The sequence below is a fragment of the Anopheles coluzzii genome, chromosome 3 (assembly GCF_943734685.1).
Source record: "Anopheles coluzzii chromosome 3, AcolN3, whole genome shotgun sequence".
NCBI lineage: Eukaryota > Metazoa > Arthropoda > Insecta > Diptera > Culicidae > Anopheles > Anopheles coluzzii.
The window spans coordinates 49079608-49102133 of record NC_064671.1 but is presented as its reverse complement, the minus strand read 5'-3'; the positions used below and the strand labels follow the sequence as shown (position 1 = coordinate 49102133).

The window sequence follows — 22526 nt, the reverse complement described above, 5'->3', positions numbered from 1 at the left end:
ATACACTCAGGCAGCAACACGGCATGCACAAATGAGCCGGGGATCACGATTCATCCACCCGGGATAATTCGGCATCGATGATCGTGTAGTAGTGGTGTACCCCGCGTGTAGTTCCATTCCGGCTGGATAACGTGCAGCCGCCGGACCAGCGTTCAAAGTGTGCGAAAGCTAGTGGGGAGACATCGTGTGCACCCCTTCCAGCAATTCTGCCCCTATACCGCAACCCCTTTGCGCAGAACGTCTGTGGGATGGGCATCGCACTGGCGAAGCGATCGGTGCGCGAACGTTTGCATGTATTGTACACGCAACGATCCACCACGTGTGCACAACACTCCCACCTTCACAAGTGAAGAAGTCGTCACTACTGGTGCGGCTTAAGAATCCACCCTATCAGCACGAAGATCGCTGGCGGGTGTCGTTGCGAACCCGCAGCGGAGAATCTTCAATCTTACGGCATTCGTTCGCGCTGCGCACCCCCTGCCATCCCCCGCATCGATCTTCGATCTTCAATGCTTCACTTCAGATACACACTCAACACTCGACGTTGGTGTTGGTTTAGCCAGGCAAATCGTTTCTATATGATTGAGGCATCTTGTCGACGCGGGCACACGGCAGAAGCCACTGTTTTTTTGCATTACAAGGTTTCTGAGCATGGACAGGTTCTGATATCCTGGAAGGTATTTCACAATTTTGCTTTAATTGCTTCGTTTGCACAGCGCACATTTTTTTGTTTGTTTTTTTTTTTTGCTTCTGCTCGTGGTATTAGTTAGTTGGCCTTACTGGTTATTGTAAATGGTTAAAGTTTACTTTTTGTATCATCTCGTTGCGGAAGTAGCTATCTCAGGATCAAGCTTTCGCAATGGCTTTGGAATTGGTGCAAGACCGGTCGTGCTGTTGGTAAGAGGTTTCGCCATACGAGCCTAACGCATTTTAACATTCAACGAGTGCTTGCTAATTCCCAGTTCACATGCACCACGAACAAATTTTCATTTTCCATGCTCGTGATATTTTTGTCGCGACACAAACAAATTCGCCACTCAGCTCACGATTTCTCATTGTTTGCCGTTTTTATCAACATTTATTACGACTAGTCCCAGAGCTTGATCGTGTACTACAAAGCACGGTGCATTCCCATCATGTTTAGCACATACTCATCCTTTCACTGGTTTGGCACGGCAGGCATCTGTGGTCCCTGTGCATAACGCTCTGGCCCTTGCTCATCTCGTCGCTCATCACGTGCCGAGCAGGAGTAATCTCCGATGTCGGTCAGCAGCTGGGACGGATTTCCAGCGCGTGCTTTGTATTAGAATTTTAAAATAGGGAATTGTTTTATTTTCATAGGTTATCTACCACAGCGTGGCCGGATCCCGAATGGATAATTATACGTGGGCAGCCACACATGCAATGCATTCAATGTCATCCAATTATTTACTATCCTCACCCTGCGTTGCAGTCTCCGGCGATGATACGGCGAGTGGAATGGCGAATGGGAAGCTCAGCCTCCCATTCAATTACTCATCTTTAGAGTCGTACATCCAACGATCGGCTGTACTGTACTACGGCTATTTCCACTAATAATGCATTGTCGCTTCGAAGCACAGGCAGCAGGGTTGCAATTTTCAAACCCACTCGATCGATCACTCACGGGATGGAGCGCGTAAACAAATGCAATTGATGCGATCGATCGACTTTTGCAAGCAATTTGCGACGGTGTGTGTAGCATAGGGGTGAATCGGTTCAAAATGGTGTCATCGTGACGGCGCTGCTCGGCGAAAAGCCTCTCCGCTCGATCGACTTGATTCGATTCGATCACATTGTGCATTGACTGATTGAAATGCATCACGTGTCCGTACTGTACTAAGTTTGCGCTGCTGCGGCGACGCTCACGATCGACCGATGCGATCATGTGTGTATTATCTCATCGATATATTTGGCGAGTTATTAACCGAATGGAGCACTCTGCCCGTTAACTGTCGCGGTCTCCGCCGTCTCCGGAGCGTTATATTATGGTGCACTTTTGAAAGTCAGGGTTGATCTCAAATTACCTCGCACAGTGTCCTGATACTGCACGCATATAAGTGATGCGCACGGTTCAAAGCCAAATCAACTGCAAGGGTTTTTACACAAAATCCAACACTTACTATGGCAGATCCAATGTCAAATGGCGACATTTAAAGCTTATGCGTGCGTAACGGAGCTCTCGACTTTTTCAACATTTCAGCAGCACTGCTTCCAGATAGGGGATTCCTTCTAACGCCTCGATCTGCCACTGCCGTTGATAGTGCGCGATGGGAATAGTTCACCCAAAGGCGTTCTACATTATTCCGTTTGTACTGGACCCATATCGCTAAAAATGGGTACTTACTTAAATTATGGTTCGTCAGCATTCAGCAATGCGATAACTAGCTCATAGGCGCATGAATATTTTTACCTTTTGACATTTGATTGATGATCAAAGAGGAAACAAGGACGATGGTTGGCTTAAATATTGGGTCATTTATACACTACATTACAACTTTGATAACATTATAGATCCTCCCGTAGGCCGAAATCACTACAAACGTATTTTGTAATATGCAAACTACAAAATAACCCCCAAATCGTTGACTACTTAACATTTCGTTTGCTATTAATGTACGGTATATCAAAATCTACCATGTTTAATAATTCGGTTTCACCGAGAAGGATCAAAAGATTAACAAGCCATCGAATGGATCACACGTCCATTGCATGCACTCATAGTCATAATTGGTTGTTCGTGAGAAAATTGGTGACATTCGAGGTATCATCACGCTGTGAGATGTGAGACCTTGCCAGGGCAAAACGGCCCAGTCACTAGTGCGGTTGGGATTCGTTTCGCGCCTAAAGTATAAAAATCTCATCAAAAACAGTACGATATGCCGAGAGTGAAGCGAATGAAACCTCTTTCCAATCGATTCAACGTTCGATTATTCTTGACTGATTCTGACGACCGGCGGGCGCGTATGACGAAGATGAACTTGTTGCCTTGGCCATTCCCATGCAATAAGCAGCACGTTAATAGCGGCAGTGTGTCATCAATTATCTTCGAGGTCAATGTCAATGTGCACTGCAGCTGAAGCAACAGAAGAAGGTTCGTGAGATTTCGCTGTAGCCGAACGAAACGGTAGAACCTTTACATCGCCAGCACTGACCAACACGCACCATTTTCGCACTTTTGTGTATGTGTGTCCCATATGATGCAGTACTGATATTAGCGAACGGGTGCTTCCTACCTCCTCTGCAGGTTGCGTATTAAATAAAGCTTCAGCTCAATATTCTAAGGTTTTCTTGATCTCCTGCATTTTATCAGTATTTGGAGAACCTTATATTTCCCCCTAAATATTCACCGAAGCTCAGAAGCTCTCCTCTGTGCGGGATACCTCTTGGGAGGATACCAAAAGGCGCAACCAAAGTGCTGTTCATTATGAAGCGTGCAAATTTTGACAATAATAAATATAATCCCACTCCGAAGCGCTTTATAGAATATGAAAACCGGTTCCTTTGCATTCCAGCTACTTCAAACCGGTTGATAATAATTCCTCGCTTTGCCGGCAGGCTTAGTGTGCTGTTCGTCCCGAAGTTCTGAGGATTAAAGGCAAAATAAACGCAAATATTTAATTTAAGCATCCTCCTTCATGCTTCCCATTTTCCATTTTTTCCATGCTTAGTGTATATCTCCACCACTCCAGTGTTCGATCTTCCTTACAAAAAAAAAACAGAAAAAACAGCGTCTCCACCGGGATGACACTCTGCGCTCTGGCGAATTTTAACGCGCCTCGAAATATGAACGTATCCTGTTATCAGATGGCCCATTGTCTATGCTTCACACCTTTGCCAAGAGGCTGTGATATGGCGGGGGAAATAAATAAAACAAAATCGCCCCAATGATTGATGATTTGCATGAAAAGCTTTCTTCCAGTCAATGATCGTGAGGTGACAGGCGTGCGAGAGAAAGCTAACGGCTACGTTGGTTTGCAAATTTGAATAGCCATTTGAGCCGCGATTTTGCCTATGTAGCTAAAACTACCTGCTTTCACAGTTTAGATGAAATTTAAATTTCATAATTTATGCCATCAATAGCATATGCAGGCGGCGTAAGGTATGTAATGTAAAGTTCGATATTGGCGCCAGGCTTAAATGCCAAACATAAGCGAAACCGTTCGAATGTCGGTCGAACGCAAATAACCTGTTCAAAGAACGTAGCAGCATCAATAGCACTGCTCGGTGGTAAATGGTGTAGGAGAATAATCTATTAAATCAATTTGATTTATTCAACCAGTCATCGTAAAACGTCGGCCGGTGTCATTCTTTGCCTGCCAGCCAGCGGTTCAGAAGTACGCCAACCGGTACCCAAATGGCCAGGTGTTGTCGAAGACAACGGCAAGTGTTAAGTACCGAACCTGAAGGCTAATATGATTTACAACAGGAACCGCAAACGCTTAGAGGGGAGCTACAGCTCTCTCGGGGCTGCACCAATCCTCCGTCCCTCTACCCTGTACCGCCGATGGGGACGCTCAGTGGTGGTGTAACAATCAAAACATTAATAAACACTTGGGCCTGTTTGTGTTACCGGAGCTTCTTCTTTTTTTCTGTTCCTTGTGCTTGCAAATCGACAAACAATCATTACGCAACCCGAAAAAGCCGACACCCATGGGAGGTACGTTGGTGGAATCGTTGCCATGCGTCTACTGTTGATAAAAACACTTTCCTTTAACCATAATGTTGCTGGCAGATCACTCACTAACGGTGAAAAATGTGTCCTACGTAATCTTGCCATAAAATCAATACGGGGACACTGAGCGTGACGCTGGTTGAAATTGCGATACATTAGGAGTGTATTAGCAACATTCCATTGCGGTGTTGGGGTGTTGCGATGCTGCTAATCAACGTTGTGATTTCATGACACTTTTTTTTTTAAATAAATGCCAAATGTGAGGTGGAACTGCGAAAGACACTAAAATCAACATTATCAATATTTGTACGCCGGTACTAAGCAAAGCTGCAAGCATGATCATGATGGTAAAATAAGAAAAAAAAAGTGTAAGTAATATTTCCCAGATTACGTCGATCGTTCAATCGCATCAAAGCATGATCTTTCCCTTTTTCCTGCTAAAATACACATTTCTCCACATACACTGCTTCCAAATAGGACAGCAAGACGGTGTAGCAAGTGGAGCTTTCAAAAAGCTCGTTCGCAAGGGGAGGTGGTGAGGTTGCTTTGTGATGGAAATGCGCATATACATAACCCAAAACCTGTGTGCATACCAGAACAGAAAGGGTAAAGGAGCGCTACCGCACCGGACCTGTTGTTGTTCAATTCGATGATGCCACAGGGTTGGACCCGACCCGAAGACCTTCTTACCCTGGGTGCCCAGCCCGATCGATTGCAATCAATGCTTCATCTGAACGAACCATTCCGAGGGCCAGACGGATGGGACGAGACGCGCCTAACCTTGACTCATTTTCGGCACCAAAGACGACGACGACGACGACGACGGTCGGACCTGATCCGTGCGAGCTTACGTATATAGTAGTCGGCAGGTGATGATTGTTGCGATAATGCTGGCCGCCCCACCCTCCCAGCACGTGGGGCCAGTTAAACGCATGATAAACAAGTCACACTTCACCGCAACCGTTCGAGATCATCGAGATGAGAGTCTTCTTCAGCATAACAATGCATCCTCCAAACGATGACCGTAACGACTTGCTGGAGAGGCGGTGCTCGACTATGAATACATATTTATATACAACGCATCGCTTAAGCTTCATCCTGCCCGGGGGATGGGGAGGGAGTGAGGGAAAGCTTCCTCGTGGAAGTCGGTGGAATGGGTTGGGCGCGCCCTGCCCGGTCCATGTCGACGCAAACATACATATGCTATCCCCGGGGACGCATGAAGATGAAGATCGTGTGCTATAAGGCGTAGCGAACATAAATATAGTCCCCGCGGCGGCCCGGCTTATTATGCTTGGCGATGGGACGTTTCACCAGCGGAATACAAATCGGTTGACGACATGCACGAGAAACATAAACTGCGGGACTGTATCGAATGTCGAATGTCAGCCCGAAAAGAAGTTTTACCACTTTTTTCCACCGCCAGGCAGAGTTCCATCGCCAAACGATTCGACGCTCGTTGCACAGAGACACAAGTAGAGGACCGCTTCACCCACTACCAAGCAATGGCACTTGACTGCAGACTTCACGATCTTCAAAGCAAGTACCTGCCAGCTGATATTGACTGTAAAGTTTAACAACATTTACCAGCGAACCGTGAAATGTAAATGCTATGGAGATCTTTAGAAGAAGAAAACGCACACAGCATCAAGCGTTTGTGCATTAGAGGACGGGCGCTGGACAAGTCTGCTCACCCGATACGCCAAACAGATGCCATTGCCATTGAGAGTAAGAGCGAGAGAAAAAGAAGGGAAGGAGGGGAAGGTTTACGTTATTATTATTAATGAAACTGTCCGCCAAGTGCATTTAGCAAAAACCGCTACACCACACACACACGCCACACGCTTCCAATTCATACGGCAGAAGATACGACCTTTAACGACGCTCCGGCAATAGTCGATCCGGTGGAGACGATCGCAGGCGAGGGCGCAAGACGAAGCGAGACGATTACCGGCTTTTCGAGGCAGCGATGTAACCTCTGTGGCCATACCGTCATTTGGTTTGAACTTTACCTCTTCCTCGCGCCCTGTCCTGATTTTACTACTGTTCGACGTACTTTCGGATTCGCCCAGCAGCACACAAACAGGTCCGTCAGTACCCGGTCCACCGGTGGCGGTGCTAATAGGGGGAGATTTATTTTCTGATTTGTACAAGTGGTGGTCATTGTCTTGGTGTGATGATACTCGTATGGAAACGTGTTTCAACAAGCAACACATGTAAGTATGATTGCCAATGTGCGAATGTTTGTTAGCCAGGCGCTTATTATAGCAACGGTCAATCGGTAGCAGACACAACCAACAAGAACCGATCTGCATTAATCTAACTATGGATGATTGAATTCACTAGGGATTGAATGAAATTAAGATTAATTAACTTTACCGATACAGTAAAACTTGGTTTGCTGTAGAGCTGTGTTACATGGATCAAACCGAAATATTGGAAATTATTGTTGCGGTAAATCGTGAGTTAGAAGCAGTTGTACGTTATTGCGCACACACTAAACTAAACTAATTAATTCTACGCGTATATATTACAAACAGCACAAATACATTTATTTATACACACGTTGATCAATTACATTGTTTTAACTTACGCCCATACTGATTGTATCGTTACACTAAAGAAATCTTCCTCGTCATGAGTATTGGTCGTTAATCTCCTAGATTTTTCTTTCTTCACTGGCTGGTAAAAATATCATCTTGGAATGGACGTTTGCGAGTTTAAGTGGAATAGGTGGTTGAACTGGGAGAGAATAGAAAAAAAATGTAGCCCCGACCAAATTGCACTTCCGCGCTCTCGCTAGGGTACCTCTTCGTACTGATTTTCTTTGAAATATTTGCGCGGATCCTGCAAGAATTTGTCCAACAGCTTATCACAGTTCGAGTTGCTCGGTAGCACCAGCGATTCTTCGATTGTGCGAATGAAGTTACCGTACACGTCTGTCCGAAATGTAAATTCTTCTATGGTCGAGTAGATGAGGTTAAAAATTGGCTGCGCCCGTGAATGAAAATACCCCCTATTGCCGTGAATGATTTTCACCCCATCGGGAGCATCGCACACGCTCATGTACATGCAATGGTCGGCGCGGTAGTTCCAGTCGCAAGGGAACACGTACAACCGATCGGGATTGTAGTGAAACAGCACGTTAAGGATATCCTGATCGCCCCAAACTAGTTGCAAGCGATACTCGCGATAAATTGGCAGTATATGTTCCTCCCACCGGAACTCTCGCATACGCGTCAGATTCATCAGCATGACGCCCGAGTTTACCCCCAGCTCACCGTAGTAGGGATGGCGTGCGAAGCGATTATACCAGCCCGCATTCATGTCTTCATGCTCCGGGGCCATGCCAGCAAACTGGGTTGCGTTAAATTGCTGAAACATTGCCCAAATTTCTTGTACGGGCGACAGGAACACGGTGTCAGAATCAACGTACAGCACCGCATCTAGATGTTGAAGAAGAGACTGCAAAACAAAACATACTTTTACTGAAAACTACTTCTTTTCGGGGCATGTTCATCAATCTTACCGGTAGGAATAGCCGTTGGGCAGCGCAAGGTTTGAACAATTTCCTCCACTCGTCCTTGTTGGCGCGTGGAAATGTTAAGGAATGGATTTCATACGTAAATATTCGATCGGTTACCTCCTGCCAATCGTTTAACTTTTCCATAAAGTTCAACTTTAATTTCTCCTCTGCTATGATAACGAACCGTAATGGTGACTGATTACGGTTGAATATGATGGCCGATTTGATCATATTGAGGGCTTCGTTGTGCCTTTCGTTGCATGCCACCACCACCACCGATATTTCGGTGCCATTCGACGAATGTGCGTAAGATTTCCTGTAATGTTCATTAAATTACTCTTAGCCAACTACGTCATGTTTAACAACTACACAGTCACTGTTCTGGATGACTCCTTACCTACTAACAGCTGCTGTCGTGTGTCCATCTGTGAGATGTTCCGCTAAATTCTGGTCGCTACTGTTGGGTCTGTCGCCCACCCGGTAGATGTAGTACAGGAGCAATAAAAACGATGCCGCCGCCAGTAATGCCAAGTATCGGAAGGTCTTCATTGTTTTTTGGCGTCTCAGGAGCACATTCGAGCATCGTTTATTGTTTCATTAATGTTATGCCCAAACTATTCGCGTCGCGACATCGTTCTACAAACAAGCGAATGGGCTCCTATCATGGCACACAAAAAGATGAACACGGAACGTCCGGTAACCACTTCAGTGTTCTGTTCTTTTTTTGATATGGAGTGCGTTACGCATGGTTTTGGTGAAAAGATCCTGGAGCAAATACACGCGAATTTCCACGCAAGCTTTGTAATGCAACAAATGCCGCACGTAAATGTAAATAATAATAACATTAAAATGCTCTCGTTGTTGGCTGTCAAATTGCGAGCGTATTTCACCACCTGCGCACTATGAGCGATAAAACAAAACGCAGCGTCAAAAATTCCCGCAGGGTAAAAACCGTGGTTTTCACAAGCTCGCCATCGCTCCAAATCGGTACGATTTTCCCTCGCTGGCGAGCGTGTTTGAAAGACGTTGTGAGGATTTTTGAGGGTTCAAGCTGGCCGCCAAAAAGCTTGGTGTGCGGTTGTGTTGGTGGACAAAATTAAATGACAAAAAATACGCTGCACCACTTCTCCTCCTCCCCCTCATTGACCCCATCGGAGTTCAAAATACCATGCCTTGTTCATGTAATCATTAAGATAATGCATTTTGTAACAAACTTACCAGCCGCCGGATATGTTATCTGGTTTCATCCTGGTCTTTTGCCCACGCTGATTTTTGCGTGTGCCTCCTTGAATTGATGATCTACGCGTTGCGCAACTTTCCTACGACCCTTACTCATCAATTTAATTACATTTGTAATAAACTGTAATCGATTTCGATGCAAATAATTGAACTAAATTGTGCAAATTAAATTGAGTCAACCACCAAGTTTGTTTACGTTTTTTTCTCACGTCCATATGCGCGAAAGAGATGGCATGACTCAACGAGCGAAAACATACACACCGCGATATATGATGCGCGTAAATTGTCATCAACACAACGAAAAGCATATGGACAAGGAAGGGTAGAGAAAATGAGCGAGATGCAGCGCTATACGAACGTCAAAAACTCTCGCCGTGTTGTACGGGTTGTACGGGAAACAAATGGGATAACAACAAATATGGATTTTTTGCAACCCGCACGCGAAAGAGAATAAAAATACACCAAATATTGGAAAATGTGCTATTTTCTACGATTTCAGCCGAGTGCATGAACCTTTGAGTTGTTTTGGAATTGTGAAATATCCGCGCAGAAGTAACACGAGATACCATACTTTCTGAGTACGCAAAATAGAACCACGCGCGTAAGAAAGAAAGGGCGTGTTAATAGGCGCAGTGCAGTCATTGCAAGAAGCGAATATTGGTGCAACGACACTCAACGATGTCGTCTGCACAGCGAGCATTCGCTTCAAAGCTGACCAAGTAAGCATACGCCAGGAAATTGGGAAGGGCGACGCCCTTGCATTCCCAAAGCGGACGGTTCCGTGTATTGTCCGGTGGGATCTAATCAATTCGTCAATTCTTTCCGCAGACACAACTCCTCGGACATCCGGAAGAACGTGGCAAACTACCAACTTTTATCGAAAAGTGATAGCAGCTCCGTGTGCTCGTCTTCCGTGAGTCGTTGTTGTAAAATGTGAGAGTGTTGAGCTGCATTACTAATACATTTTCGTTTTTCCCCAGATATCACTGTGCGATTTGGTAGAGCCGATCGATTATGAGGAATTTCTGGCCCAACATAGCACACTGTTGCAAAAGGATCACCTTAGATCGATTCTTGACTTCCCTTCTGGGGATGTACAGGTGAAGATAGTGCCGCGTAAAATACGTACCACCGAACATGTCATCCCGAAGGAGCCGATGGAGGTGTTGCCACTTTATGTGCAGCACTGTGTCGATTGCTTCACAAGGCCCTGGAAGGTGGTAGAGTTTTCGGCAAGACACCACTCCAGTTCGTGTAACGCGCGCGAACGGAAAGATAAGGGAGCCCTCAGTCCCACGTCGTACCAACAGGAGTTTGAAATAGATCGGGACTTCAGCAACTTGGTATCGTTGGAAGAATCGGTCACTTCTACCACGCTGTATGCCAGTGAAAGCTGTACCCCGAGCAGTCGCCAGTCTATTGCGAGTCTTTCATCGGTGTCCACCTGTACCGATACGCTCACCCCACGGGGATCTTGGGCATCGTTTGATCTGAGAAGCTCGGTGAACGATCCTCTCATTACGGGTGTGCTAGAGCGAGTTCCGCCAGAAAGTGTCGATCAAAGCAATGAAAGCAAACGGCAGGAGGAGCGCCAACCGGCACTATTTGGTTTGTACGCAGATGGTGAAACGGAAGAAGCGATCGAGAAACGCATGCCTGCAGACATGCCGATGGAACATTTGGGCAATCGAATTCACGTGAAATGCCTTCATCTAAAACTGGAGCTAGAGGTGGAGCCTATCTTCGCTTCGATGGCTATATACGATGCTAAGGAGAAGAAAAAGCTGTCGGAAAACTTTTACTTCGACATGAATCCGGAGTCGTTGCGGCGCATGCTAGTGAACCATGTGCCGTTTGCTGATATCAGCACCCAGGCGCGAGAAGCTATCTTCGACATAACGAACCCGAGCAACGAACTGTACCTCGTAATAAGGCTGGAAAAAGTGCTTCAAGGCGATATCAAAGATTCAGTCGAACCTTATCTGAAGGACGATAAGGACAAATACAAGGATAAAGCCAAATCTAATGCGGCCGATTATTGCGAACGGCTCGGAAAGTATCGAATGCCGTTTGCTTGGACAGGCATCTATTTAACCGGCATCTTTAACGGAGACGGCATGGAAAAGGATGACCGTGAGAGCATTGGCTCGGCATCAAGCTCCAACAGCTTGGACCGCAAATCGTCTACTAGCAGCTTCGATCAATTCCGTAAAAGAGCCACCGATATGGGCACACTTACACGGCGGGGATCATTGGAGCGGAAGATGGAAAAGCGCCGCTCCTGGTCGCCGGATGATTTTGCCAACAGCATTGAAACATTCCGACCGATCACAATTACCGTAGCAAGCTTCTTCAAACAAGAGTCCGACAAAATGAAGGACGAAGAGTTGTATAAATTTTTACCGGAATTGAAACGGCCCGCCGCGCTCATGAAAAAGCACAAATGTATACCAGGATCGATAAAGGTAGAGATTGCTCCCGCTCCAGAAGAGCTGAAGTACGCACTGACACCAGAGTTGGCAAAAATCGACCCTTATCCGGATGATCATTCTCGGCCGGTGAAGGAAATTCTGGAATTTCCATCCACACCGATACTGAACCCATATTACGCCTACCGTAATTTGCTGTTTGTTTCGCCAAAGGAGCTTAATTTTTCGACACGTGCTGGCTCGGCTCGCAACATTGCCGTGCGCGTGCAGCTAATGGGTGGTGAGAAGCAGTCGGATGCACTTCCGGCCATTTTCGGCAAGAGTTCGTGCTCGGAGTTCAGTACCGAGGCCTATAGTGCGGTCAATTATCACAATAAGCAGCCGACGTTTTACGATGAGATTAAAATTGAGCTGCCAGCCAATCTGAAGCAGAATCATCACATCTTGTTCACTCTGTTCCATGTTTCCTGTCAGAAGAAACCACAGGAAGTGCAAACAACAGTAGAAACGCCGGTAGGCTACACCTGGCTGCCGGTGCTTAAAGATGGCGGCCATCTAAACGTGGGCGAATTTAATCTTCCTGTAATGGTTGAAGAACCACCGAACAACTATTCTTTCATACCGCCGGACGTACAGCTACCCGGAACCAAGTGGTTGGACAACCACCGGCAGGTGTTTTCCGTTACAATTGATGCCGTTACCTCGGTGCATGCCTTGGATGATTATCTGGATAAATTTATTTATCTGTGCGAATGTTTAGACATGCGTAAGGTTCCACCGCGCATCGGTGAAGGAAACATGGAAAAGGAGTTCAAGAAAACGCTGCAGGAGCTGCAAAGTGCTGACCAGGAACAACTTGTGAAAAATTTGCAAGTAATACTGGATAAGCTGATCGAGCTGCTGGTAACGAGCTACAAGATTGGCGGCGAAGCATTGTCCCTGGGACAGACAGTATTCGAAACAATCTGCCAGATATCTGACAAAATCTTCGTAAGTGTCAATTGTACTGTTACTATTTCCTTTTGTTTGCTATCTAAAATATTCAAGCATATCGTGCATTTCCATTCATCTTATTCCTACATGTACATTTATCTATTGATGGTAAAATAATTTGATTTTGCTTTTCATGTTCTTACACTTTTACAGTTCCTACAGCCTGACGAGCGCTACGGCCGGCAAAACATTCTGAGCACTTACATTCAATATCAATGTAAAATACCTCATCCAATGGATCCGAAGTGCAAATTGGCCTCACTTCAAATGCCTATCCGACGGCCTGCATCGGCCGAGGAAATCAATCGTAGCACAAGCAACCCAGATTTGATGGCACTCTCTGATCTAAATTCAAGCCGTACTGTTGATCGTGCCCTTAGTATGCGATCGGACGGTTGTTCACCAGGCTCAGGTGTAAAGGATGGACTCGTACGTCTATTGCACGAAGAAATTGCACTCAATTGGGTAGTGGCTAGTGGTTCCGCTGCTGAATTATCGATGACCAACTCGTGGATGCTGTTTGAATTGATCGTGAAAAGCATGGTCGAGCATTTGGAGCTTACGAATGCGCTTAACTCTCCTCGTAAGAGCCGCTTTCCGCATCAGTACACTGATGATATAGCCACGTTGGTACATCTGGTTACGACTAAAGTGGTGGGCTACAACAGCAGTGACCAAAAGCTGGCCCAATCCATAAATTCTAGTTTAGCATTCTTCATATTCGATCTGCTAAGTATAATGGATCGTGGGTTCGTGTATGGACTCATTAAAACGTACTACAAAGTGATCATGACCAAAAGCTCACCAACTCCGGACATGATTCAATATAAGCTGGACTTTTTGCGTATCGTGTGCAGTCATGAGCACTTTGTGGCGTTGAATCTACCTTTTGGCACTCCATATACGGTGCTTTCGGCTCCGTGCAGTCCAACACCGAGCGTTACATCGAACCACAGTCAGAACTCGTACATTAGCGCCATGACTGGTAACGATCGTGCTTTGTACGCAGATTTGAGTGTAGAGTTCCGCCAGCAACATTTTCTGGTAGGATTGGTCCTGCAAGAGCTCTCTAATGTGCTGGACATCTCCAATACACAGCTACACGGTAAAGCGATCCGTTGTCTAAGGAATTTACTTACTTCCCATGATCTGGATCCTCGCTACAGCGAGACAGATGCAAGGGCCCGCGTCGCAGCTCTCTATCTACCATTGCTGGGTATTGTAATGGACGTTATACCTCAGCTACACACCCCTGTGTCGCAATCTCACGATCGACTGAACACAATCGGCCAGCTGGATGATTACCAAGGTCCGGCGGCTACGGTTCCTGCGACGAGCACCATTAGTCCGGAGGTAGCTTTTGCGATCTCTGGCATTCGTCGCTACAGTTACGTCTCGGAAACGCCCAAACCAAAAACGGTCCTAACGAATGATACCCGCAATCTGTTGGCCTGTTTTTTGTGGGTGTTGAAGAATCTCGAACCAAACACCCTGGTAAAGTACACGATGGGGTTGAGCCCGCATCGAGTACATCAAATGCTTCAGGTGCTGAACATTTGTATACCAAATTTTGAATATCGCGGAAAAAAGCAACCGACAAACACATCCAAGCGCAACACCTCAAGCTTCCGCAAAACACCGGATATGCGCGAAAAGCTGGAAGAATTCATCCGTGGCACGGGCTCAGCAAGGAACGATCTCATCAACCGGCGTAAGGATGGACGCAACTCTACGGATAAACTTCGCTGGAAGAAGGATCAAATACGCACCCAGTTTTACGATAGCAATATTAAGAATGAAGCAGAACTGGAGATGTGTAATTACATTGAAGGCTCTCTGGCGACAGAGGTGTGCTTAATCATTCTCGATACGTTGGAAATGATCGTGCAGGTTGCATCATCTTCAGAGATGCATCACAACCTGCTGGGCACTGTGCTGAAGGTGTTACTGCATGCTCTTTCCCGTAACCAGAGTACGCTGGCATTGCAAAATCTATTCGCCTCGCAACGCTCCCTGGTGTTTAAGTACCATAATTTGCTCTTCGACGAAGAAACGGACAACTGTGCTGATCTTTGTTTGTTGCTCCTCAAACATTGTGGTTCGCAGCTACCGACCGTACGCTCGCAGGCGGCAGCCTCGTTATATCTACTAATGAGACAGAACTTTGAGATAGGAAATGTAAGCATGGCTGTGTGCTCCGGAGTGTTTTTAATGATTTTAATACGTTTTTCTTTATTATTTACAGAATTTTGCTCGTGTGAAGATGCAGGTTACAATGTCACTCAGTTCACTGGTGGGCACTAGTTCCTCATTTAGCGAACAGTCGTTACGTCGTGCGTTGAAAACGATACTTGTATATGCTGAATCTGATACAGATTTACAAGAGACATCATTTCCCGAGCAAGTCCAGGATTTGCTGTTCAATCTGCACATGATTCTGTCGGACACAGTCAAAATGAAAGAATACCAGGAAGACCCTGAGATGTTGCTCGATCTCATGAACCGCATTGCCAAGGGATATCAAAATTCTCCCGATCTTCGCCTCACGTGGCTTGAAAACATGGCAAAGAAACACACAGAACGGGCAAACCACACCGAAGCGGCTATGTGCTACGTCCACAGTGCCGCGCTTGTAGCAGAGTACCTAAGTATGCTGGAATCTCAAACCCATCTACCGGTGGGAGCCGTCTCGTTCAAGCACATTTCACCAAATGCACTCATGGAATCAGCCGTTTCGGACGATGTGGTAAGCCCGGGCGAGGATGGTATATGCCTTGGCAATAGCTTCACCGAGGGTGGATTGAAACAATTACTCGATCATGCGGCTAGCGCCTTCCAGGCTGCGGGCATGTATGAGGCAATGAACGATGTCTACAAGGTGCTCATACCGATTTGTGAGGCGAACAGAGATTTCCGTAAATTAGCCCAAATTCATGGTAAACTGTTGGAGGCTTTCAATCGAATTGCACAGCTGCAGGGCAAACGTGTTTTTGGCACCTATTTTCGCGTTGGTTTCTATGGTGCAAAGTTTGGCGATCTCGACCAGCAGGAATTCATTTACAAGGAACCAACACTTACAAAATTGCCGGAAATATTTAGTCGGCTGCAAAATTTTTACGCGGATAGATTTGGTCCAGATGTGGTGCAGATTATAAAAGATTCGAATTTAGTGGAAATCTCAAGCCTGGACCCGGACAAGGCTTACATCCAAATTACCTATGTGGAGCCGTACTTTGAAACATATGAACTACGTTACAGGGAAACGTATTTTGAGCGCAATTTCAACATAAGTAAGTTGTGCAAACTTCTCCCACGAAGTGTTTTGCCATCTATTAATCATATTTCTTTCCCTCTACACAGAACGTTTCATTTTTGCTACGCCCTTTACGAAATCGGGAAAAGCGCACGGTGATTTACATGAACAGTGTAAACGCAAAACAATTTTAACCACCGCCAACCACTTCCCGTATGTGAAAACACGCATCCAGGTGGTGCAACGCCAACAAATTGTGCTGGAACCAATCGAGGTGGCAATTGAGGATATACAGAAAAAGACTGCCGAACTCGCTGCAGCTACCACCCAGGAACCGGCAGATCCGAAAATTTTGCAAATGGTTCTGCAAGGTTGCATTGGCACTACCGTCAACCAGGGTCCAATGGAAATGGCGCTCGTGTTCCTCTCCAATATCGCTAATGGTAACACAATACCAACAAAGCACCAGAACAAGTTACGACTTTGTTTCAAAGATTTTTCTAAAAAGTAAGTTTTTGTGAATCATTCCGTATCAGCAAAGATCCACGACCTTGTTATGGTTGATTTTACTTCTCGTTTCAGATGTGCTGATGCACTAAAGAAGAATCGTAATCTAATTCTATCTGATCAGAAAGACTACCAAAAGGAGCTGGAGCGGAATTATCAGGTATTTACCGAGCGCCTTGCTCCACTGATCACTATTAGTCCAGCACAGGCCCAGGGGTTAGTAGCGGTGAAAAACGACCTCCACAATAACAACCGTTTGACCTGTTCACTTCGATTCTAAAGACTGTTTTAATCGTTTGTGCTCTCTACATATGAATTGCAATGGAGTTTGTCGTGTATCACATAAGGAATATGGATTGATCAATGGCTAATCTTCGTTTCGATTATGTAGTATATTCATCAATACAGACAGCAAATCAAAGATGAAAGTAAAACTACAAGTTTAATAGGAAGTTCTTGGCTATTATTCTACCAGTAAATGATTTACAACTTGATGTGTTGCGTGTAATGATAATGTTTTCCGTACATTTTTTGTACCATTGAATAAAATAGGCATCGCTCTCTGAAACATTAAACATTTACCTTAGTTGAATGTACTAACTAACTCCTTTATCTAAGATTTTCTTTAAACCTCAGTGTTTTTGAATCAGTCTGTGCCAAAGATTTACTAAGTGAGTGATAATTATCAATCTCCTATGTTTTATGGTATGATTTCTTTGGGTTCATCAGTGTGGCCGTATCATACGCATTAGGATCAAACACTCCCCATCTCCCATTTAAGTATAGCATTTAGCTTTCGTAGTACATGTTAATAAGTGTAGGTATCGTAACGTGAAATATTTTGCGGAAATGCACAATAAGGTTGATATCATATGACCATGATAAAAATACGAATGAGCAGTAATAACTCTGCACTATTATATCCCGTGACTCCGAGCTAAACATCGGAATGGTACTGAGCAACATTTTAAAATTCACTACTACATAACAATGAACAAATTATCTATGAGCTTTTTTATAAATATCATTGCAATAAAGTACTTGCAAAAAGTGAGATAAAGTGGCGATAGAACGTACGAACACACATGTATCCGAAAACGATTATTTATGGATAATTTAAGGGAGACAATTTAAATGTGGCATCAAGAAGAACTCCAGCCAAATTTATTTTATTACATTTTAATAATCATACAATGAAAGAACATAAGTTATTTGGCAAAAATATGTTAGGTACGCTATATAATCTCTATCTAGTATATGGCAACTGTTATTGATAGTTGTGCAAATGACACTATAAAAGAGTACGACAGAAATTAGTACCGATACGATAGAATAAATTAAATAGGAGCTATTCGAGAGTGCTTTTGTAGAGTGAAATGAAATACATATCAGTATGCGATGTGTATGCGCCATTTATACAATGGCCCGACGACTGGTCCAGCAAACCATTATTATAGTTCATCATCGAAATGATGAATGTTTTGAAGATGATCGCCGTAATCGGTTGCTTCACTACCAACGAAGGTGTCATACTTATCAATGATTTCCTGATGTGACAAACGGTCATCATGATCGTCATCGCTGGCAGCAAATAGGTGGTCTACTTCATCGCTAGCTACCTCGCTGCAAATTGCCGGAAAGGAAGGAAATGTATTTGGGATACATTAAATGATACAATAACTTTAACTATGCATTAAAATGGATGCGTTCAAAAACTTACTCATTGCTTGGAACAACCCATGACAGGATTTCATTGCCGCTCAGGAAGCCGTCGTTATTCCTATCGAAATCTTCCTTGAATTTGTCCATCTCAACAATCAGCCACTCCTTGTCGTGATCTTTTGCGTTGTCTCCTACAAACTCCTGGAAATCGATACGACCGTCCTTGTTCGTATCCTTATCGCGAAGGGTTTGTTGCAATATTATGGGAAGCATTTGGGGGAATTCTTCCGGAGAGATGAACTGCACAAACTCGGTCGAGTCCAGCTTTCCGTCCCGATTGGTATCAGCAGCCTCAAACATTTCTTTATCGTCCTGAACGAGCTTGCGTTCTTCCTCATTTCGGGGCTCCTCAAACGGAAGGCGGACACCTTCCTCATCTTCGCTATCCATTCCATATGTTTCCTGCAGATATTCTTCCCACGTCACGGATTCATCGTTGTTCAAATCGACGTCTTCAAATCGCTCCGATGCTTCTTCTTCCGCAAGGCTCTTAAAGGACCGTAGAATCCATGCCTTGAGCTCGTGACGATCAACGTAACCGTCGGAGTTCTGATCCATCTTGACAACCAACAGCGCTAGCCGCTTTTTGGACTCTTCCGGCGACAAATTGTCGAACTCCTCCGCTTCCTTAACGCTTCCGAGGATCGCTTCGTGGTCAAACTCTGAAAAGTGTTCTCCGCCTTCCATATGATGTGCATCCCGCGGAGCATATGCTCCATCCTCGGTGCGTTCCTTATTGACCGTGTGCGTGTGGGTATGCTTGTGCGTAGCCGCACACTGCACGCAAACTGCAATCAGCAGTATCGAACAAACCGATAGCCACATAACGCGATTCATGGCAGAAGCACTTCTTTTTTTACTGTGACCAATCCTGTTTCAGCTTCGATGGTGTAGGATTCCTAGCCAACAAAAACTCCACTATCTTATCACCTACTCCATCCGAAGCTATTAGATGCCAGGAATGTGGCTATCTAATGGAGGCTGCGGAAAAATAATGTAAACAGAAATATTGGATGAAGCTTGTGGATTCGTCCGGAATTCGTGAAATTGTGTCATTTTTTTCGTGTATCCAATGTCAAAACGGAACATGCATTTTCATCTAAGAAAAGATACACGTACCAGTTGCAATACCGTTGCCGACTCCTAGTTCGAGTGGTGCATTTTGACAAATTCTAAAAATGTTTCAACAGCTTCAGCGCTGTGGCGTAGTTCTCGCCAAACTTATCATTTATTTTTACGTAAATATCAATTTTGTGATAATGATTATAAGTTTATTAGCCACTAGAAGATAGTGCACGTGTTGGATTATTGAAATGTCGGTTATAAGACGATACTATTTCATAAAAACCAGCATTATACTTTCGCTTTTTCAGGATATGTTTACAGGTAATTTCACGTTTTGTTGCTATCATTCTATTCGATAAAAACACTGCACTACTCAAGCCGCTCCTCCATTGCCAGAAATTGGGCATCATTTTCCTCCCGCTCTAATGCTTGTAAATATTTCCTACGCTCCTCCAACACTAACTCCACATCGGTACCATGCTTAAGTGCTACCTCTAGCGCTTTATTCCATCGGTGCATTCGCATGCAGAACCGTATCGCTTCGGGGATGCGCTTATTGTGCATAAGAATGATCTCTGCCTCTTGAATGCGACCATTCATTATCGAGTTTTCGGCCATATGCTCGGGACTCGAAGCGGGCAGCGACTTGATGTAGTTCAAGTAGTTCACTTTGTCTATCTGCAACGAAGCGGAAAATGCTTCCTCGCTTATTTCTAGCTGATTGCGCTTCGAAGCCATCGCTGCCAGAGTCGCCCACAGTAGATGGTTCTGGGCTAAACGACACAGCTTCAATGCCCGTTCCCACTGGTTTTCTGCAAACAGTTTGTGCAGAATCACGCAGTATGTTTTGACCGATATAGTGAATATAGCTCCAGAGCTGCGGAAAGTAATGTTTGCCCCTTCAAAGTTCTCCAGCGTAATGTTTTTACCAAACTCGCTAGTATCGTAGGTGAATGTGGTGAGAGCAATTAGCGTAGGGTCAGCACAGGCTTCCCCCGGACAGTACCAGACGGTATAGCTGAGATCGTGCAATCCGACCAAAATATTTGTATCAGAAGACCACATCACTGTCGTTATCTGCGTTCCGATCTTGTGCATCACATACTCTGGTCCGCTATGAACGCTCGTGATGTACAGATCTTGGTTGGCGTCTATATACACCAGATATTGATCGTCCGGGTTACCAAACCGACATACAGCCACCTCCAAAACGGACGATTTGCTTTGGATGCTGTAAGGTTCTTCCTGTCGTGTAGCCCCAGGTAGCAGGTCAAATACATGGATTATAGTTTGATCCGAATGATCGCGCACTGCTAGCGAATCCATGCCGAGCGATATGCAACGTCCGTTCAGATGGGGTATCTGCGCTTGGGATCCTGGAAAACGAGGATTCAAATGCAGCCTTCCTGTATATGTGTAGATCCAGATGGAGTTATAGTCGACCAGAATGAAATGTCTGCAAAAAAAACGGGACATTATTTAGTGCGATACACGGTTGGGCTACTAGCTAACATACTTTTTCCCAAGCATAATAATTCGAATATCACTGCGTCCATCTATAATGATCGGGGTGTTAACATAATGCTCGTTGAAGATATGTACTTGATGGACTGTAGCCACAACTAAATGCCCGTATCCTAATTCCCATTTAATAATTCGCTCCGAGAAGTCTAGCGTATCGTTGGTGCGTGCGACAATGTCTTGTAGTTGAATTGTTTTCCGTCCCGTGGTAATTGCCTTGAGGTTTCGATTTCTAAGCTCTCGTTCGATGATGTGTCCAAAGAGCAAAGATCCAGTGCTAGTTGAGGATGCTATTTGTGTACTATCGGCGGACCACACAATATTGAATAGTGATCCTGTCACTTGTTGGTTGAATCGTACAATACTGTGGCTCCACTGCAGGGAAATAGTACAATTTCAATGAATTGTAAGAATATAACGCCAATGTTACTTACTCCTGTGTAGTGGCAAAGCTTCAACATATTAAATCCACCTATGGCCAACAGCTCTCCATCTGGACAGAAATCAATGGATGTTATGGCATAGTCATCGGCCACACTAGTATACACGTTCGTTCCTAATGTATCCCAAATCTTATAACGACAATCTTCGCCTCCGGTTCCAATCATACCCGTGTTGTTAGACCAAGCCAGGCAAAGGATCATTCCTTCATGCGCTCTCCATTTCGTTAGCTTACTATTTGCGGCAAGCGGTTTGATGGCTACAAACGGTCCTTGGCAGTAGACGATGGCTGTAGCATTCGGAGACCATCGGGCACATCGGATTTGACCTTCGTTCTGTACAACCGTAGACCGCAACATTCCCGATCGGGACCAAATTTTTATAATGCCATCTTCACCGGCAGATAGCAACCCGGCCCCGTCTGGGCTCCAGCGGGCCGTCACAATCGGCCCAGTGTGTGCCGGCACGTTTCGCTCTATTCGTGCGCTTTTATTTAGTATTACAAAGCGGCCATCAGCGCCGGCTATCAGTAGCGATTCTCCTCCTTTGCTGGAACCCGGGGCACTAGCACCGGGCGTTCCCATTCCTGGACCTTTGCCAACGAGCCAATGCAAATCAGTTGGTATGAATCCTTCGGGAAGTTTAGCCACTTGCACCATTTCCCGATTGGTCGAGCTCCATCTGTACACCTGTTGATCTTCACTGCAACTATATACGTCCTCATTGTTGCTCCAACCTAGGGCGGCAACCGTTTCCTTCAGCTTCGAATCCTTCGTAATATATGTTTTAAATTTCATCTTTTATAGCGGAAAAATATTGCCTATCAAATTCACAGAATACGTTCCTCCAGACACCTAAAGAAAGTAAATATCGTTTGTTTTGTGTTGGATAACCTGCTGCCATGGCAACAATAATTCCGCTTCCAACGACCAGCACAACGTGATGTTTTAAATTAGAAATAATGAACCATTAAGAAAATCAGTTATTTAAAATGTTTTTGTATTAATTTTAACTTTTGGCGTAGTGTTGATATGAAAGCAAGACTAATAATTGTTAATTACATGTTCTTTTTTTTATTCAAATTTGTTGCTTTTTTCAATAATTTGTTATTAAATTGTATTTGTATTAAAATTCTTT

At 44.9% G+C, this 22526-nt stretch overlaps 4 protein-coding genes across 4 annotated transcripts; 1 reads left to right on the top strand and 3 right to left on the bottom strand.

The window, feature by feature from the left end:
* Window positions 1-7204: 7204 nt before the first annotated feature.
* LOC120958813 (glucoside xylosyltransferase 2) lies at window positions 7205-9085 on the bottom strand. Its single transcript, XM_040381831.2, has 3 exons — window positions 8617-9085; window positions 8223-8535; window positions 7205-8158 (listed from the first exon to the last, which is right to left on the bottom strand). Exons 1-3 carry the CDS (start codon window positions 8766-8768, stop codon window positions 7493-7495), a joined length of 1131 nt encoding a protein of 376 aa, XP_040237765.1. The 5' UTR covers window positions 8769-9085; the 3' UTR covers window positions 7205-7492.
* Window positions 9086-9838: 753 nt separating this feature from the next.
* Window positions 9839-17215, top strand: LOC120955826 (dedicator of cytokinesis protein 7). The gene is made up of 7 exons (XM_040377011.2): window positions 9839-10177; window positions 10287-10371; window positions 10439-12877; window positions 13034-15058; window positions 15126-16170; window positions 16241-16640; window positions 16716-17215. Exons 1-7 carry the CDS (start codon window positions 10137-10139, stop codon window positions 16918-16920), a joined length of 6240 nt encoding a protein of 2079 aa, XP_040232945.1. The 5' UTR covers window positions 9839-10136; the 3' UTR covers window positions 16921-17215.
* A 554-nt stretch (window positions 17216-17769) lies between these two features.
* LOC120955828 (reticulocalbin-2) lies at window positions 17770-19391 on the bottom strand. The gene is made up of 2 exons (XM_040377013.2): window positions 18361-19391; window positions 17770-18263 (listed from the first exon to the last, which is right to left on the bottom strand). The coding sequence occupies exons 1-2, from the start codon at window positions 19197-19199 to the stop codon at window positions 18092-18094; spliced, it is 1011 nt and encodes a 336-aa protein (XP_040232947.1). The 5' UTR covers window positions 19200-19391; the 3' UTR covers window positions 17770-18091.
* A 126-nt stretch (window positions 19392-19517) lies between these two features.
* Window positions 19518-22339, bottom strand: LOC120955827 (intraflagellar transport protein 80 homolog). Its single transcript, XM_049610512.1, has 3 exons — window positions 21383-22339; window positions 20944-21323; window positions 19518-20883 (listed from the first exon to the last, which is right to left on the bottom strand). The coding sequence occupies exons 1-3, from the start codon at window positions 22184-22186 to the stop codon at window positions 19797-19799; spliced, it is 2271 nt and encodes a 756-aa protein (XP_049466469.1). The 5' UTR covers window positions 22187-22339; the 3' UTR covers window positions 19518-19796.
* Window positions 22340-22526: the final 187 nt, after the last annotated feature.

Coding starts and splice junctions, on each gene's coding strand:
- LOC120955828 (XM_040377013.2), bottom strand. CDS start 19,199: ATGAATCGCGTTATGTGGCTATCGGTTTGTTCGATACTGCTGATTGCA. Junction 18,264..18,360: donor TGGGTTGTTCCAAGCAATGA/GTAAGTTTTTGA, acceptor GGCAATTTGCAG/CGAGGTAGCTAGCGATGAAG.
- LOC120955827 (XM_049610512.1), bottom strand. CDS start 22,186: ATGAAATTTAAAACATATATTACGAAGGATTCGAAGCTGAAGGAAACG. Junction 21,324..21,382: donor AGCTTTGCCACTACACAGGA/GTAAGTAACATT, acceptor ATTTCCCTGCAG/TGGAGCCACAGTATTGTACG. Junction 20,884..20,943: donor ATTATTATGCTTGGGAAAAA/GTATGTTAGCTA, acceptor TTTTTTTTGCAG/ACATTTCATTCTGGTCGACT.
- LOC120958813 (XM_040381831.2), bottom strand. CDS start 8,768: ATGAAGACCTTCCGATACTTGGCATTACTGGCGGCGGCATCGTTTTTA. Junction 8,536..8,616: donor ACGACAGCAGCTGTTAGTAG/GTAAGGAGTCAT, acceptor TGAACATTACAG/GAAATCTTACGCACATTCGT. Junction 8,159..8,222: donor CCCAACGGCTATTCCTACCG/GTAAGATTGATG, acceptor TTTGTTTTGCAG/TCTCTTCTTCAACATCTAGA.
- LOC120955826 (XM_040377011.2), top strand. CDS start 10,137: ATGTCGTCTGCACAGCGAGCATTCGCTTCAAAGCTGACCAA. Junction 10,178..10,286: donor TTCGCTTCAAAGCTGACCAA/GTAAGCATACGC, acceptor TTCTTTCCGCAG/ACACAACTCCTCGGACATCC. Junction 12,878..13,033: donor AGATATCTGACAAAATCTTC/GTAAGTGTCAAT, acceptor ACACTTTTACAG/TTCCTACAGCCTGACGAGCG.